Raw genomic sequence first — 19,457 nt, 5'->3', positions numbered from 1 at the left:
GCCCTGATCACAACAATACAATGTAAAACAAAACAACATTATTTATGAAAAACATTTACAGTCCACAGCTACTAGGTCCTCAAGTAACACCCTTAACTGCCCGAGTGGCACCAGAACATCTAATTGTAATGAGCCCTGCAAATTGTTCCAGCAGTGAGGGGCATTAAAACTACATACGGATTTACCTAATTCGTTGGGGACCTGAGGAACCTCAAGAGTTAACCAACCAAATGTTTATACTTCAACAATGAAAATAGGTAAACAGGAAGCTTGTGGAGTAGAGCTTTGTAAACAAAAAGGGAATAGTGACGTGATCTACGGGACTTTAATGAGGACTAACCAACCTTTTGATACAGGATGCAGTGACGAGTATTAAAACTGTCACCTGTGATAAAGCGAAAGGCGCTATGGTAGACGGCATCCAAAGGTTTAAGAGTAGTGGCTGCTGCATTCTGGTAAATTGTGTCACCATAGTCAAGAACTGGCAGGAAAGTTGACTGTACAATCTGCTTCCTGCTGTTCAGGGAGAGGCAAGACCTATTTTTTTTAAAAGAAGCCCACTTTAAATCATAGCTTTTTAAGTAGCTCATCAGTATGTTTTTTAAAAGTTAAATCCTTGTCAATCCAAAAGCCCAGATATTCATAGACTGGAACCCAATCGATTGGAGAACCATTCAATGAATAAATAGGTAGTCCATCAACAATTTTGCCAGAATTAGAGAACAACATATATTTAGTCTTGACCACTGTCGTAATGTTGGCTATTGATTAGAACTTAGTACAATGAAACAGGTCCCTAGTGGGCCAACACAATATGATACCTGTTACACAAAATGGGAATTTAGAAAGAGAGAGTGCACGAGAGAAAAACACACTTGGATACATTTATTAACTTTGCTTAGTTTAGCCCTAACACCTTGCCCCGAACTGTCGCTCTTATGGGTCAGAATATAATGAAATAATTACTCGGCGAAGGTCTCCGTTGGGGAATCTCTTCGTGGACTGAGTTCCGCCTTCTCCTCTAATGGCGGCACCTCTTTTGTCACCGGGTGTAAGTCTTTGATTGTTCACACGATGTCAGTGTCCTTTCTCTTCGTGGTCTGTTTCCTCGCCCTCTTCTGAGGAAGGCTAATCAGCCATGTAAAAAAAAAAAATGAGACGTTCCCATGTACAATCCTTGAATTCAGCACCTTTTTACATGTCTCTAACAATTCCAATAATTTAAAAAAACAACATATGTAAGGGGAATGGGATTTCAATATACTGTAGATTGGTAGAGGTCACATCTTTTTCTTGAGGTGTGACAATTTAAAACTAGAGAGAAAACAATGGGAAACAACTACTTACAGTTCACAGTTAGCGTCTAACAATATGTTTGGTTACATCTACTTGTGGAAGTATTTTCAAGCAAACAATTTTGCATGACAAACTTCAGTCATAGGTGTTTTTCCATCAGACTAGACTGGAAATGTTGGCATATTTTGGTTGTAATCTTTTCATCATCTGATCTGGTTGCAAGCATAGCGATGTCTGTAGCACATGAACTACAGCCAACATTTTTTTCTCTCAATCCCCAGTATTCCACAAGGGAATGCAGGGAAGTTCTTGCTTGTACATTAGCTTGTTTGCACAACAGTTGGCAGGACTAGCCCAGACATGAGTAATGTGGGGGCGAAGTGAAATTGCTATGACCTTTTTGTAATCTTGAGGAAAGACTGTGGGATGTTTATGATGAAAGAGTTTGAGTGAGAGGGATTCTCTCTAGGGTATGACACGTGGTTCTGAAATAGAAATCCATTGGTTTTGAGTGACGCAAAGAGAGGAAACCTGACAGAAAAAAACAAGTTTTAACACCATCAGCCAGTGATGCACTGCTGATATGTGGGTGTTATGAGGGCTGATTATATTACATTAATATTTGGTTTCTTTAAACATGGTTTAATTACAGACCATTTAAAGAACTCAGGAACTACAGTTGAAGTCGGAAGTTTACATACACCTTAGCCAAATACATTTAAACTCAGTTTTTCACAATTCCTGACACTTAATCCCAGTAAAAATTCCCTATCTTAGGTCAGTTAGGATCACCACTTTATTTTAAGAGTGTGAAATGTCAGAATAATAGTAGAGAGAATTATTTATTTCATCTTTTATTTCTTTCATCACATTCCCAGTGGGTCAGAAGTTTGCATACACTCAATTAGTAATCAGGTTTGTAGGCCTACCTGCTCGCACATTCTTTTTCAGTTCTGCCCACACATTTTCTATATGATTGAAGTCAGGGCTTTGTGATGGCCACTGCAATACCTTGACTTTGTTGTCCTTAATCCATTTTGCCACAACTTTGGAAGTATGCTTGGGGTCATTGTCCATTTGGAAGACCCATTTGCGACCAAGGTTTAACTTTAACTCGGATTCAATCCGATCAGTGGTAGATCAGTTTTATATGATATTTAAAGCTAATTTCTGATTGAGACGATATATACAGCATTTACCGTGAACACAGTCTCCACAAATGTGATAACATTGCCTTTAAAAAGGTGCACATCAGACAAAACACGATCAGATTGAATCCTGGCCTAGGTCTTATCGTAAGGCCAAATAAGGGAACCTTTAAATGATGTTGTCTTAAAGCTACAATCCACATTTGGTGAGGTAGCTGCACAGAGTGCCTTCAGAAAACCACATCAGTCTATCCCTATGTATTACCCTGTCTGTGTGTAACTCTGTGGCTGCATTAATTCCTCAAACCGGGAAAGGTTCCAGTGAGTCACAGATCATCCCACTCTGTCTTTCAAAAACATTACATGTGACCTAGGCTGGTCTAGCGGTCTAAGCCCCTGCCTCCGCTGCAACATGGGTTTGACTCTGGTCCACTGCTATTTCAGTACACTCGTTCCTACATCTATCCAATAAACACAAAATATGAGGAGTGGAACTGCATCATCACAAAAAAAACAATGTTGAAATGTAACATTTTATTCAGTTGTACAATGTTATAAATGAACAGTTGTTTTGTTTTAATGTGTCAGATTATCCAGTGCTTATTTTTTATCAGTTTAAACAAGCTGTTGTTAATTTTCTTCAAGTTCCATTCATACCATAATCATACAACAGCATATTGGTAACACTGACAGGAGGAATGGTTGAGGGGTTCAGGGAGAGATGGCGACCCACACAGGGGTAAAGGGAGATCAGGGAGGAAAGGAAACCACAGGTCTGAACTTATTACATACAACTACACCCATTTCAAAACATCTACAAATTCAAAAAGACAAACATTAAGACCTGATAGCTAGTAAAACACACCCGAAACTCGACAAACATCAGCAACCAGAGTGGATAAACAAAAACAACAATGACACGCAAACATCAACAACGGATCAACCCACTGAGAGAGCAACTCAATACTTTGATTTGCATTAACCTTTGTTAGTTTAATAAAGTTACCATGGTTTTGTCTTTTTCCTCACAAATAGGGCAAGATGGGGGAACACTCGTAAAAAAGTCAAACAGTGATACCTAAGAAATAAAAGCCACGTCAATAGAATACGTACATAAACAGAATGCAACCAGTCAGAAAACATAAGAACTGAAATTCAACTATTCCTCTCGTCTTTCATCACCTGTTTATGACTCAGCCAATATGAGTCACCTTCTGTTAGCAAACTGTACAGCAGTCTCTTTCTTTCAAGATTCATTTTTTATGTTGTTATAGCCAATGGCTAATAACACCTTGGAGAGATAAATATTTGCGTCACTCTGGATGATGTTTGCATTACAGGCCTACAGCTGGGGGATTTTACAGCCGGTTTTACTTTTTTCCCTATGGCTTTGAAATGTCAAAGTAATGGTGACTAACTATGACTAAATTAGCTTGGCTGAAAAACGAAATAAAACAAGAAGGACCTTTCCTCTATATATTGAGAGTCTATTATATACACTATATACCCAGATATGCCACCTTATTCGAGCGGCTCCTGTCATTTCTCAATGAGAAAGAAAGATAGAGCGTGCAAGGTGGATGGATTCCAAATAGCTAGTGGGAAAAGAGCAACTATAGAGCTAGAATATAGACTATTCACTATTTTTACGACTGTTCCCCTTCTGATGCGCTATATATCCACTCATTTAGCTTTTGAATCCTTTTGCATATGCGTTTGAATTGGCCAGAGACCAAAGTAAGTGTGTTGCGCACCATGAGACAGCAGAGGCTGCTGAGGGGAAGACGGCTCATAAAAATGGTTGGAATGGAGTAAATGGAATGGCATCTTTCCATGTTTGATACCATTCTACTTATTCCACTCCAGCCATTACCACAAGCCCGTCCTCCTCAGTTAAGGTGCCACCAACCTCCTGTGCCATGAGACCATAGGGTAGAGGCATGTGTGCGTGTGTGTGTGCGAGCGTGCGTTTGAGGAGGTGTGTGTACGTGTGTGTGTCCCTACGTGGGTCCATCTAGCTCAGCAACTCCAGGTAGGTGACAGGCACCTTGCCCTTCTGGTTGCCCCGCTCTCCCACGAGCCAGTCTGGGTCCATGCCTGGCACTGTGTAGACAGTGATGAGCTGAAACAGAGCGGGCATCACATCAGAGGGATAATACTACAAAGTAGAATCAAGTAGTTAGCCAGCTAACTTGCCTAAATATTCTGAAATAACTTTTTTATTACCTAGCTTCATAAGCTTGAAAATGGCGTGGTCTAATTGACTCACAAACCAAAAACACCCGTTTATAGACCTTTATTTATTTATTTAAAATATATATATTTTTACCCCTTTTTTCTCCCCAATTGGTAGTAGTTACAGTCTTGCCTCATCGCTGCAACTCCCATACGGACTCGGGAGAGGCGAAGGTCGAGAGCCATGCGTCCTCCGAAACACAACCCGGAAGCCAGCCACACCAATGTGTCGGAGGAAACACCGTACACCTGGCGACCTGGTCAACGTGCACTGCGCCCGGTCCGCCACAGGAGTCAATAGTGCGCGATGAGACAAGGATATCCCTACCGGCCAAACCGTCCCTAACAACGCTGGGCCAATTGTACGCCACCCCATGGGCCTCCCGGTCGCAGCCGGCTGCGACAGAGCCTAGGCTCGAACCCAGAATCTCTGGTGGCACAGCTAGCACTGCGATGCAGTGCCTTAGACCACTGCGTGAACCTGCTTTGTAGTATAACCCTCAGGCCTAGGCAAGGCCTCATGTGCACACACTTACAACAAATCACTCACCAACACACAACTCCTTAGATATCATATGCTACAGAGATCGACAGGGCTGTAACGAGATCAGGGTTTTCATATGTTCTTATAGAATTTGAATCACATTCATTTGTTTTCTGAAACAATTCAATTTCCATTAAAAGGGCAATCAGCAGTTCGAACAATAACAAAGAGAACACCCCACCACTGTTTTGGTAAACAGCTGAGGGATGGGGCTGGAGAAATGGAACCACTCCCAAACTCATGGACAGAGCTATAGATACAAGGACAGACCATCCATGATATAACAATTATAGTTTTAACTAGGATTTAAGGCTATAGTGTTTGTTTACAAAATAGCAAAACAAGCTTATATTTTAGGTTCTGATGAGCAGGCTCATTAGGCATCGATAAGTGATATTCTTCAAGAATCAATGGGTATAGAGTACCAGTCAAAAGTGTGGACACACTCATTCCTGGGTTTTTCTTTATTTGTACTATTTTCTACATTGTAGAATAATAGTGAGTAGATCAAAATGATGAAATAACACCTATGTAATCATGTAGTAACTAAAAAAATAGTTACATCAAAATATATTTTATATTTGAGATTCTTCAAAGTAGCCACCCTTTGCCTTGATGACAGCTTTGCACTCTTGGCATTGTGTTTGTTTACAGTGAGCTTCAACAGTGAGCTATAACTAGCGGCAATATTTCTACAGTCCCCACTTTGCCATACCCTAGGGTTTAGCTGAACCGACGCCAATTTTTAACAACAGTCTGAGTGCACTGAACGATACAGATGCACTGTAACCATGTGCCACTGTAACCATGTGCCAATGTACAGTTGAAGTCAGAAGTTTACATACACTAAGGTTGGAGTCATTAAAACTCATTTTTCAACCACTCCAAACATTTCTTGTTAACAAACTACAGTTTTGGCAAGTCGGTTAGGACATCTACTTTGTGCATGACAAGTAATTTCTCCAACAATTGTTTACAGACAAATTATTTCACTTACAATTCACTGTATCACAATTCCAGTGGGTCAGAAGTTTACATACACTAAGTTGACTGTGCCTTAGCTTAGCTGTGTAAACAGCTTGGAAAATTCCAGAAAATGATATCATGGCTTTAGAAGCTTCTGATAGGCTAATTGACATAATTTGAGTCAATTGGAGGTGTACCTGCGGATGTATTTCAAGGCCTACCTTCAAACTCAGTGCATCTTTGCTCGACATCATCGGAAAATCAAAAGAAATCAGCCAAGACATCAGAAAAAAAATTGTAGACCTCCACAGTTCTCGTTCATCCTTGAGAGAAATTTCCAAATGCCTGAAGGTACCACGTTCATCTGTACAAACAACAGTACCAAAGTATAAACACCATTGGACCACGCAGCCGTCATAGCACTCAAGAAGGAGACGCATTCGGTCTCCTAGAGATGAACGTACTTTGGTGCGAAAAGTGCAAATCAATCCCAGAAAAACAGCAAAGGACCTTGTGAAGATGCGGGAGGAAACAGGTACAAAAGTATCTATCCACAGTAAAACGAGTCCTATATCAACATAACCTGAAAGGCCACTCAGCAAGGAAGAAGCCACTGCTCCAAAACCGCCATAAAAAAGCCAGACTACGGTTTGCAACTGCACATGGGGACAAAGATCATACTTTTTGGAGAAATGTCCTCTGGTCTGATGAAACAAAAATCGAACTGTTTGGACATAATGACCATCGTTATGTTTGGAGGAAAAAGGGGGAGGCTTGCAAGCCGAAGAACACCATCCCAACTGTGAAGCACAGGGGTGGCAGCATCATGTTGTGGGGGTGCTTTGCTGCAGGAGCGACTGGTGCACTTCACAAAATAGATGGCTTCATGAGGGAGGAAAATTACATGGATATATTGAAGCAACATCTCAAGACATCTGTCAGGAAGTTAAAGCTTGGTCGCAAATGGGTCTTCCAAATGGACAATGACCCCTAGCATACTTCCAAAGTTGTGGCAAAATGGCTTAAGGACAACAAAGTCAAGGTACTGGACTGGCCATGACAAAGCCCTGACCTCAATCCCATAGAAAATGTGTGGGCAGAACTGAAAAAGCATGTGTGAGCAAGGAGGCCTACAAACCTGACTCCGTTACACCAGCTCTGTCTGGAGGAATGGGCCAAAATTCACCCAACTTATTGTGGGAAGCTTGTGGAAGGCTACCCAACACATTTGACCCAAGTTAAAAAATGTAAAGGCAATGATGCTACCAAATACTAATTGAGTGTATGTAAACTTCTGACCCACTAGGAATGTGATGAAAGAAATGCAAGCTGAAATAAAATCAATCTCTGCTATTATTCTGACATTTCACATTCTTAAAATAAAATGGTGATCCTAACTGACCTAAGATAGGGAATTTTTACTAGGATTAAATGTCAGGAATTGTGAAAAATGGAGTTTAAATGTATTTGGCTAAGGTGTATGCAAACATCCGACTTCAACTCTATCATCTGAGCGACACTAGTGCTCTCAAATCAAACCTCCATGAGCATTCCACAGGTCATGTTTATAAGTGAGTGTATTTTTTTTCATCAATATTAGGAAAAGTTTAATGACACCTGAGAGATTCTCAAGGCACACCGGTTGAAAACCACTGCACTACAGAGAGTAAGACTGTCCCAGACCCCCAAAAAATCTGGGTCGACCAAGAGTCATCTGTTCGATTGGTCGACTTTTGTATTTTTCCATATATAAACACATCCTATGTGTTTTAATCAAATCAACTATATGCACTGAGCTTGTCTGATGCTTTAAGCGCACCGTTTGATAAAATAATCAACACAAAAGAGGGAATCGAACCAGAATTGAATAAAATGTGCCAGCCCGGGCTCAGCCTTGCTGCACTGTGTTAAAAACAAATGACAGCGAGTGACTGTGTATCTAGTGTATCTAGCACCTCTCTCTCTCTCTCTCTCTCTCTCTCTCTCTCTCTCTCTCTCTCTCTCTCTCTCTCTCTCTCTCTCTCTCTCTCTCTCTCTCTCTCTCTCTCTCTCTCTCTCTCTCTCTCTCTCTCTCTCTCTCTCTCTCTCTCTCTCTCTCTCTCTCTCTCTCTCTCTCTCTCTCTCTCTCTCTCTCTCTCTCTCTCTCTCTCTCTCTCTCTCTCTCTCTCTCTCTCTCTCTCTCTCTCTCTCTCTCTCTCTCTCTCTCTCTCTCTCTCTCTCTCTCTCTCTCTCTCTCTCTCTCTCTCTCTCTCTGTGTGTGTGTGTGTGTGTGTGTGGAGTTCAGCTGTTGGAAGTCCCGCTCATCGCTCACTGCACTGTCAGTCACCACTCGTATCACTTGACACTTATTTTTGGTAAATGGCTTCTGCTATGTGATGTCCTTGTATGTGCTCACAGCTCAACAAAATCATGTGGCCTTTATATTTTCCGTCAATGAAACTAGCGACAACCCCCAGGAAACTGTGTCCCCTTCTGCTAGTCCAAATGTCAGTGGACACAACGAAACCACCACCTAGTTGCAATAGGTCTCTCAGCTTGGCTTCCATTTCTTACAGGGCATAGGGCATGGGGGTGTCTCGGAACATACTATAGCAAGGTGGTGTGTAGCCTGGTTGAGCTGCACTTGCAAAGTACCACTTCCCTTCCCATTCTCTCTTAGTTAGGGGCTCATAGTCCAAGTAAACCATTTTAAAGAAAGCCTCATCCAATTGACTTGTTCTCTCCCGCAACAGCGCTGGGGCTTTGTGTGCAGAAAAGTAATCTTGGAATGCATCTTTCTTCTGTTCTTTGCTGCTGCTTCTCCTTCTCTATAAATACAAATTAAAGCTTTATTAGCTTACCTTAAATTAGTGCCAAAATAAGTCTAGACAAGTCACGGATTTGGCCTAACCAGACATGTAGCCTACGTTTAATATAGGCCTAAATCAGCATGATAATACATTTCCATTAATTGTCATAGGAGCTCCACAAAACATTCATTATGATGGCCTTTTCAAATATTCTAATAATAGGATGACATTTTTTTCCTTTATATATAGGTAGGCCTAAAGAACATCTAAAACATATTTCTAATTTAAAGGTTATAAATACTTTGCTACAATGATACTTAGCTAGCTACCTACCTTGTTCCTTTCTGTTAGCATATGCACCATCATGCTCTGGGATGTGTCTTTTCAGATTCCACAATGATTCCACACCGCAAACCCTCTCTTGCCCTTGGTCCTCCTCATCTTTTTAAGTTACCTTGATTTTGCACCTGTGTGTTTTATCAGTTTCTATATGAAAATATTTAGCGACACTCCATGACAAATCTAATTTTATTTGTGACATGCACCGAATACAAGTGTAGACTTTACCGTGAAACGCTTACTTACAAGCCCTTAACCAACAGTGCAGTTCAAGAAGAAGAAAATATTTACCAAGTAGACTAAAATAAAAAGTAATAATAAAAAGTAACATAAGAAGAATAACTAGGCTATATACAGGGGGCACCGGTACCGAGTCAGTGTGCGGGAACAAGGGGCTAGAGCAGCGCAGAAGTAGACTAGAAATGCATGCTGGGCCAGTCATGCCCTGCTGCAGCGACCACCGCAGAACATCAACAGAGAGCTAGGAGAAGTGTTGAAATCACAACAATATTCAAAATGCATTACTGAATGAAATGTTCATTGAACCCTCCCTCTGTAGCCCACCATGTATGGGAGAGAGTATGGGAGAGGTTGATCCGACTGGTGAAAAATATCCTCTATTCCAAAAAAATATCCACTAGTCCTTAAAAAGCAAGTAGTGGATGATGAGGCTTTGCAGACAGCCTTGTGTGAAGTTGAGGCGATCATGAACGACAGACCAATCACAACTGTAACAAATGACCCTAATGATCTAGAACTCCTGACTCCGAACCATCTGCTTCATCTGAATGCAAAGCCAGTCCTGCCACAAGGACTATTCCAGAAAGGAGACATACTTACTGAGGAGATGGAAACAAGTACAATATATCACTGACCTCTTCTGGAAGAGATGGATAAGGGAGCATCTTCCACTTATGCAGGAGCGGAACAAGTGGAACAAAACTAAGAGAAACTTGTTCTCATTGTGGATGACATGGTCCCAAGGAACTCTTGGCTGATGGGGCGTGTGGTGGAAGTTTTGCCAGGGGCCAAAGGTCTTGTCCGGAGCGTCATGGATAAGACCAAGACCAACATCTTACAGAGACCTATCAATAAACTCTATCTGCTCCTGGAGGAAGCTGAGTGAAACACACACACAGAGCTCCATCTTTGAATCACGTGCACCTCGGATTGTCAGATGTCGTACTCTAACATTTTGAGACGTCAAACTCTTGACATTGACACAACACTTGAACACTTCAAATCTGGGACTGAGATCACATGTCCTATATGGGACCATTTGTTTATAGCTATGAACCGTAATACTGCTCTGGTATAGTATGTCTTGTGTATTGGCTGTATTTTTGAATATTAAGTAATTGTTATGCATTTCACTGAAGTTAACAATTAGGGGCTGGTATGTTAGAGCCGATTTAGACATTTGTATAAAAGACAGAACATGCAGAGCTCCATGTATGTGTGTGTAAATATATGAAATATGAATGTATGTGATGAAATACTAGATGAGGAACAGCCAGACTCAGCAAGCAAGGTGAGGTTGATGAAGACAGTAAACTGTCAAAAGTCATACACCATGGCAAGACTGAGCACAGCAACAAGACACAAGGTCGTTATACTGTATCAGCAAGGTCTCTCCCAGGCAGAAATTTCAAGGCAGACAGGGATTTCCTGATGTGCACTCCAAGCTCTTTTGAAGAATCCCAAAGAAACAGTTAACGTTTGTGACCGTAGACACAGTGGTCGGCCAAGGAAACTTACTGCAGTAGATGAAAGACACATCATGCTCACTTGCCTTTTCAATCGGAAGATGTCCAGCAGTGCCATCAGCTCAGAATTGGCAGAAAACAGTGGGACCCTGGTATATCCATCTACTGTCCGGAGAAGTCTGGTCAGTAGTGGCCTTAATGGAAGACTCGCGGCCAAAAAGCCATACCTCCTATATGTCAACGAGGCCAAGCGACTCAACTATGCACAAAAACACAGGAACTGGGGTGCAGAAAAATGGAAGCAGGTGCTCTGGACTAATGAGTCAAAATTGAATTATTTGGCTGTAGCAGAAGGCAGTTTGTTTGCCGAAGGGCTGGAGAGCGGTACACAAATGAGTGTCTGCGGGCAACAGTGAAGCATGGTGGAGGTTCAACAGTGAAGCATGGTGGAGGTTCAACAGTGAATGGTGGAGGTTCCTTGAAAGTTTGGGGCTGCATTTCTGCAAATGGAGTTGGGGATTTAGTCAGAATTAATGGTCTCCTCAATGCTGAGAAGTACAGGCAGATACTTATTCATCATGCAATGCTATCAGGGAGGCATCTGAGTGGCCTCAAATTTATTCTGCAGCATGACAACGACCCCAAACATACAGCGAAAGTCATTAAGCACTCACTTTGCATTTAGTTAATTTTTAAATATTATCAATTAACATGTCTATTTTTGAAAGCATTCCTACTTTACAGCATTTTTTCACACCTGCCTAAAACTTTTGCACAGTACTGTATATGAATGATTTATAAAGCCAGGAACATTTAACAGTTAAGCTATTGATTATAGACCTAAAATTGGAGTTTCCTTTCTCCTCACCTTTCTTAAACAATAAAGCAATGGCAGTTTTCTCGTCTCCTCATTCTGCTGCTGCCTCCACTGCATTGTTCTTAACACCAATATGCTGGTTAACTTTACTATTATGCACATAGCAACGTAGTCTAGGAAAAGGTGCCAATTCAACAGCGCACTGATGTATTTCAGATCCGCGGACAGCAACCACTATCCAACACGCGAGAAAGCACATTTGTTATAAAATAAAATCATTTTTATTAGTATTGCACAATGTAATAACCTCAGCAAAAAAAGAAACGTTCCTTTTTCAGGACCCTGTCTTTCAAAGATAATTCGTAAAAATCCAAATAACTTCACAGATCTTCATTGTAAAGGGTTTAAACACTGTTTTCCATGCTTGTTCAATGAACCATAAACAATTAAGGAACATGCAGCTGTGGAATGGTCGTTAAGACACTAACAGCTTACAGACGGTAGGCAATTAAGGTCACAGTTATGAAAACTTAGGACACTAAAGAGGCCTTTCTAATGACTCTGAAAAACACCAAAAGAAAGATGCCCAGGGTCCCTGCTCATCTGCGTGAACATGCCTTAGGCATGTTGCAAGGAGGCATGAGGACTGCAGATGTGCCCAAGGCAATACATTGCAATGTCTGTACAGTGAGACGCCTAAGACAGCGCTACAGGGAGACAGGACGGACAGCTGATTGTCCTCGCAGTGGCAAACTACATGTAACAACACCTGCACAGGATTGGTAAATCCGAACATCACACCTGCAGGACAGGTGCCTCCTAATTGTCCCTAGAATTTCTAAGCAAACAGCTGGAGGCAGAGCTTTCTCCTATAGAGCTCCATTTTTATGGAATGGTCTGCCTACTCATGTGAGAGACGCAAACTCGGTCTCAACTTTTAAGTCTTTACTGAAGACTCATCTCTTCAGTGGGTCATATGATTGAGTGTAGTCTGGCCCAGGAGTGTGAAGGTGAACGGAAAGGCTCTGGAGCAACGAACCGCCCTTGCTGTCTCTGCCTGGCCGGTTCCCCTCTTTCCACTGGGATTCTCTGCCTCTAACCCTATTACAGGGGCTGAGTCACTGGCTTACTAGGGCTCTTTCATACCGTCCCAAGGAGGGGCTGTGCTTTGGCAAAGTGGGTGGGGTTATATCCTTCCTGTTTGGCCCTGTCCGGGGCTGTCAATGGATGGGGCCACAGTGTCTCCTGACCACTCCTGTCTCAGCCTCCAGTATTTATGCTGCAGTAGTTTATGTGTCGGGGGCTAGGGTCAGTTTGTTATATCTGGAGTACTTCTCCTGTCCTATCCAGTGTCCTGTGTGAATTTAAGTATGCTCTCTCTAATTTTCTCTTTCTCTCTCTCTCGGAGGACCTGAGCCCTCGGTCCTCTACCTGACATGATGACTCCTTGCTGTTCCCAGTCCACCTGGCCGTGCTGCTGCTCCAGTTTCAACTGTTCTGCCTGTGATTATTATTATTTGACCATGCTGGTCATTTATGAACATTTGAACATCTTGGCCATGTTCTGTTATAATCTCTACCCGGCACAGCCAGAAGAGGACTGGCCACCCCACATAGCCTGGTTCCTCTCTAGGTTTCTTCCTAGGTTTGGCCTTTCTATGGAGTTTTTCCTAGCCATCGTGCTTCTACACCTGCATTGCTTGCTGTTTGGGGTTTTAGGCTGGGTTTCTGTACAGCACTTTGAGATATCAGCTGATGTACGAAGGGCTATATAAATAAATTTGATTTGATTTGAACAACGTTGCCTATGGGCACAAACCCACCGTCACTGGACCAGACAGGACTGGTAAAAAGTGCTCTTCACTGACGAGTTGCGGCTTTGTCTCACCAGGGGTGATGGTCGGATTCGCGTTTATCGTCGAAGGAATGAGCATTACACAGAGGCCTGTACTCTGGAGCGGGATCGATTTGGAGGTGGAGGGTCCGCCATGGTCTGGGGCGGTGTGTCACAGCATCATCGGACTCAACTTGTTGTCATTGCAGGCAATCTCAACGCTGTACGTTACAGGGAAGACATCCTCCTCCCTCATGTGGTACCCTTCCTGCAGGCTCATCCTGACATGACCCTCCAGCATGACAATGCCACCAGCCATACTGCTCGTTCTGTGCGTGATTTCCTGCAAGACAGGAATGTCAGTGTTCTGCCGTGGCCAGCGAAGAGCCCGGATCGCAATCCCATTGAGCACGTCTGGGACCTGCTGGACTGGAGGGTGAGGGCTAGGGCCATTCCCCCCAGAAATGTCCGGGAACTTGAAGGTGCCTTGGTAGAAGAGTGGGGTAACATCTCACAGCAAGAACTGGCCAATCTGGTGCAGTCCATGAAGAGTTTATAACCATATACAATTTCAGTTGCACATCTTAGAGTGATGGACTGTGCCATCCCCAAGACCTCCACAATGGATTAGTCCACTCAGACAGGCGCGAATCAGAAACTTTAGTTTTTTTGCTACTGCTCGACTAAAGAAATGTCATTCGACCAACAGCCTATCGAACAAACAATTGCCCAGCCAACTAAATGGGTCAGCCCTAAACGAGAGACAGAGGCTAACTTGTTTAAAATGTCCCAGATTATGGGATGCAGTTTGTAACATGCCATTACCAATTGGCATTTTGTAGACAAAAGATTGCAATGTTTGTATTTTGTGGCACAGAATTGATATTTTTTTACATAATACAGCATGTTCCAAATGGTTCCCCATAGCAGATGTGGTGAACCATGGCTGCTCCTACCTCGTCGGCCAGTAAGGAGAGCTCACTAGTGTCGTGGGCGTCGTAGTCATACAGGACCTTGGCCTTGCGGTGGCCTGTGGAAGGCTGCTGCACATCCTGGATTTTCAGCTGGCCAGAAGGCTCCCGAGCGATGCCAGGGGTGGAGGTGGAGGCCAGGCATGGGGGTGAGACTCCTGGCAGGGTGGCAGAGGAGACAGGGGAGGGGCATGTGGCAGAGGTGGAGGGGTTGGCGTTCGAGGCAAAAGAGTTTGGGTACCTGGGGTCAGGTTACGGGAGAGGGGAAGAAGAGGGGGTCATAAGTAATAAATTAGGGTGCTAAGGTGATAAAGGAATAATATTTCCCAAGCAAGTACATATTTAGAATGTACAATACCTCCAGAAAGTATTCATACCCCTTCACTTATTCCACAATTTGTTGTCTTACAGACTTTTTTTGTTTGTTTTTTGTTTTACCCATCTATACACAATACCCCATAATTGCAAAGTAACATTTTTTCGTTGTTGAAATCTTTGCAAATGTTTTGAAAATGAAATACAGAAATATCTAATTTACGTAAATATTCACCCCCCTGTGTAAATACTTTGTAGAAGCACCTTTGGCAGCGATTACAGCTGTGAGTCTTTCTGGGTAAATCTCTAAGAGCTTTCCAAACCTGGATTGTGCAACATTTGCCATTATTCTTAAACAAATTATTCAAGCTTTGTCAAATTGGTTGTAGATTGTTGCTAGACAACCATTTTTAGGTATTGCTATAGATTTTCAAGTGGATTTAAGTCAAAATTGTAACTCAGCTACTCAGGAACATTCACTATCTTCTTAGTAAGAAACTCCAGTGTAGATTTGTCCTTGTGTTTTAGATGATTGGCCTACTGAAAGGTCAATTCATCTCCCAGTGTCTGGTGGAAAGCAGACTGATCCAGGGTTTCCTCTAGGATTTTGACTGTGCTTAGCTCCATTCAATTTATTTTTTAACCTGAAAACCCCCAAGTCCTTAACGATTACAAGCATACCCACAACATGATGCAGCCACCACTATGCTTGAAAATAAGGAGAGTGGTACTCAGGAGGCTCCTCCTCAGTGAATTTCATACTATTTTAAACAGTGAAACATTAAAAGAAATTATGCATTTTAGATAAAACTATGCTAAATATATTCACGTCACCAAATAATTGATTAAAACGCACTGATTTGTAATGAAGGTCATGTTATGTTGCCTAGCTGGCTATGATTATTCAACACTGGAACTCTTCCAAGTCAAGGTAACCTTTTGGTTTTATTAATTGATTGCCACCGGGGCCCGCCAGTGTAAATGCTGAACTGCTTGCTAACTAACTATACACTGTACTGCATGATTGTAACAGGTTTACTAACACGTTAGTTCTAGTAGCTATGTTGACTTAACCTTAGCTAATATTGCAACGATGTAGGCTGTGTGTAGCAGTTAGCCATTATGATATGAAAGTTTGGCCACAGACAGCTTATGTGTTGTGCACTGAAGTCCACAAGTGAATGGAAAAGGTGAGAGGAGAGCACGTAGATGCGAGTAGGAATTATCCAATGATCAAAGGGATCATGCTGTTTGTATATGGCTGCTATGAAAGTGAACAGTGTTTGCATGTGATCAGGGGTGTATTCACTCCCCCGATTCTGTTGAAAAACCTTTCTAAAATGGAAGCAAACATAACTGAATGTGTCCAATAGAAACTCTCGTTTGCAACTGTTGGACTAATGATTACACCCTAGATCAGCTAGATGCAGGCAATATTGTGCAAGGCGGTATTGAATGTGTCAATGTCTGTCACCTTGATTACAAAAATGTCTCTCTACTTGTGCATCTACATTGTAAACTTTCATTTATAGGCTAGGTTTCAGCAACCTCATAATGGGTTTAGGGAACATTTTTGTATCATGTATATCAAATCAAAAGTTTATTTTCACGTGCACCGAATACAACGTAGACCATACAGTGAAATGCTTACTCACAGGTCCTAACCAACAGTTCAATTTTTAAGTAAAAAAAAGGTATTAGGTGAACAATAGATAAGTAAAGAAATAAAAAAAATAGTAAAAAGACAGTGAAAAATAACAGTAGCGAGGCTATATACAGTAGCGAGGCTATAACAGTAGCAAGGCTATATACAGGCACTGGTTAGTCGGCCTATTTGAGGTAGTATGTACATGTAGGTATGGTTAAAGTGACTATGCATATATGATAAACAGAGTAGCAGTAGCGTAAAAGAGGGGTTGGCAGGTGGCGGGACACAATGCAGATAATCCGGGTAGCCAAAGTGTGGGGGCACCGGTTAGTCAGGCTAATTGACGTAGTATGTACATGTAGGTATGGTTAAAGTGACTATGCATATATGATAAACAGAGTAGCAGCAGCGTAAAAGAGGGGATGGGGGGCAGGACAATGCAAATAGTCCGGGTAAACACTTGATTACCTGTTCAGGAGTCTTATGGCTTGGGGGTAAAAGCTGTTGAGAAGCCTTTTGGTCCTAGACTTGGAGCTCCGGTACCGCTTGCTATGCGGCAGTAGAGAGAACAGTCTATGACTGGGATGGCTAGGGCCTTCCTCTGACACCGCCTGGTGTAGAGGTCCTGGATGGCAGGCAGCTTAGCCCCAGTGATGTACTGGGCCGTACTCACTACCCTCTGTAGTGCCTTGCAGTCGGAGGCCGAGCAGTTGCCATTCCAGGCGGTGATGCAACCAGATGCTCTCGATGTTGCAGCTGTAGAACCATTTGAGGATGAGAGGGGGAAATAGGCTTTGTCAAGCACTATTCACGACTGTCTTGGTGTGTTTGGACCATTCTAGTTTGTTGGTGATGTGGACATCAACCTGCTCCACTGCAGCCCCGTAGATGAGAATGGGGGCGTGCTCAGTCCTCCTTTTCCTGTATTCCACAATCATCTCCTTTGTCTTGATTACGTTGAGGGATAGGTTGTTATTCTGGCACCACCCAGCCAGGTCTCGGATCTCCCTACATGCTGTCTCGTCTGCAAACTTAATGATGGTGTTGGAGTCGTGCCTGGCCACGCAGTCGTGGGTGAAGAAGGAGTACAGGAGGGGACTGAGCACGCACCCCTGAGTGGCTCCAGTGTTGTCGATCTGCGTGGAGGATGTGTTGCAACCTACCCTTACCACCCGGGGGCGGTCTGTCAGGAAGTTCAGGATCCAGTTGCAAAGGGAGGTGTTTAGTCCCAGGATCCTTAGCTTAGTGATGAGCTTTGATGGTACTATGGTGTTGAACGCTGAGCTGTAGTCAATGAATAGCATTCTCACGTAGGTGTTATTTTTGTCCAGGTGGGAAAGGGCAGCGTGGAGTGCAATAGAGATTGTATCATCTGTGGATCTGTTTGGGCAGTATGCAAATTGGAGTGGCACTTCATGGCTACAAACATGAGTGCTATGGGTCGGTAGTGATTTAGGCAGGTTACCTTAGTGTTCTTGGGCACAGGGACTATGGTGGTCTGCTTGAAACATGTTGGTATTACAGACTCAATCAGGGACATGTTGAAAATGTCAGTGAAGACACCTGCCAGTTGGTCAGCACATGCCAGGAGCACACGTCCTGGTAATCCGTCTGGCTCCGCGGCCTTGTGACTGTTGACCAGTTTAAAGGTCTTACTCACGTCAGCTACGGAGAGTGTGATCCCACAGTCATCCAGAACAGCTGATGCTCTCATGCATGTTTCAGTGTTACTTGCCTCGAAGCAAGCATAAAAGTGATTTAGCTCCTCTGGTAGGCTCGTGTCACTGGGCAACTCACGCTGTGCTTCCCTTTGTAGTCTGTAATAGTTTGCAAGCCCTGCCACATCCGACGAGCGTCAGAGCCGATGTAGTACGATTCAATCATAGCCCGGTATTGTCGCTTTGCCTGTTTGATGGTTTGTCAGAGGGCATAGCAGGATTTCTTATTAGCTTCCGGGTTAGAGTCCCGCACGTTGAAAGGAGCAGCTCTACCCTTTAGCTCAGTGCGAATGTTGCCTGTAATCCATGGTTTCTGGTTGGGGTATGTATGTACAGTCACTGTGGGGACGACGTCCTCGATGCACTTATTGATAAAGCCAGTGACTGATGTGGTGTACTCCTCAATGCCATGGGAAGAATCCCAGAACATGTTCCAGTCTGTGATAGCAAAACAGTCCTGTGGTTTAGCCTCTGCTTCATCTGACCACTTTTTTTTTTAATAGACCGAGTCACTGGTGCTTAATGCTTTAACTTTTGCTTGTAAGCAGGAATCAGGAGGATATAATTGTGGTCAGATTGACCAAATGGAGGGCGAGGGAGAGCTTTGTATGTGTCTCTTTGTGTGGATTACTGGTGATCAAGAATGTTTTTCCTTCTGGTTGCGCATTTAACATGTTGATAGAAGGTTAGGTAAAACTGATTTAAAAATCCCCAGCCACTAGGAGCGCCGCCTCTGGGTAAGTGGGTTCCTGTTTGCTTATTTCCATATACAGCCGAGTGCGGTCTTAGTGCCAGCATCCGTCTGTGGTGGTAAATAAACAGCCATGAAAAGTACAGATGAAAACTCTTGGCAAATAGTGTGGTCTACTACTTATCATAAATACTCTACTTCAGGCGAGCAAAATCTAGAGACTTCCTTAGATTTCGTGCACCAGCTGTTGTTCACAAATATGCAGACCACCCCCCTCGTCTTACCAGAGTGTGCTGTTCCATCTTGCCGGTGCAGCGTATATCCCACTAGCTGAATATTCATGTCATCATTCAGTCACGATTCCATGAAACATAAGATGTTACAGTTTCTGATGTCGCGTTGGTAGGATATTCGTGATTGTACCTCGTCTAATTTATTGT

General features: G+C 42.9%; 1 protein-coding gene across 15 annotated transcripts in view; it reads right to left on the bottom strand.

Annotated features, from left to right (window-relative positions):
* Positions 1-2,963: 2,963 nt before the first annotated feature.
* The window catches only part of sh3glb2b (SH3-domain GRB2-like endophilin B2b), a 52,973-nt gene continuing 36,479 nt past the window's right edge, over positions 2,964-19,457 (bottom strand). For all 15 annotated transcript variants that reach the window (XM_021601826.2, XM_021601829.2, XM_021601831.2 and 12 more), the window contains 2 exons: positions 14,631-14,886; positions 2,964-4,566 (listed from right to left, as the gene is read on the bottom strand). In XM_021601826.2, the coding sequence (XP_021457501.2) occupies positions 4,459-4,566; positions 14,631-14,886 (364 nt within the window). In that variant the 3' untranslated portion in view covers positions 2,964-4,458. The remainder of the gene's footprint in view (positions 4,567-14,630; positions 14,887-19,457) is intronic.

The sequence above is a fragment of the Oncorhynchus mykiss genome, chromosome 5 (genome assembly GCF_013265735.2).
Source record: "Oncorhynchus mykiss isolate Arlee chromosome 5, USDA_OmykA_1.1, whole genome shotgun sequence".
NCBI classification, from domain to species: domain Eukaryota; kingdom Metazoa; phylum Chordata; class Actinopteri; order Salmoniformes; family Salmonidae; genus Oncorhynchus; species Oncorhynchus mykiss.
The sequence above is the reverse complement of the archived record's forward strand: the minus strand, read 5'-3'. Positions and strand labels throughout refer to the sequence as shown.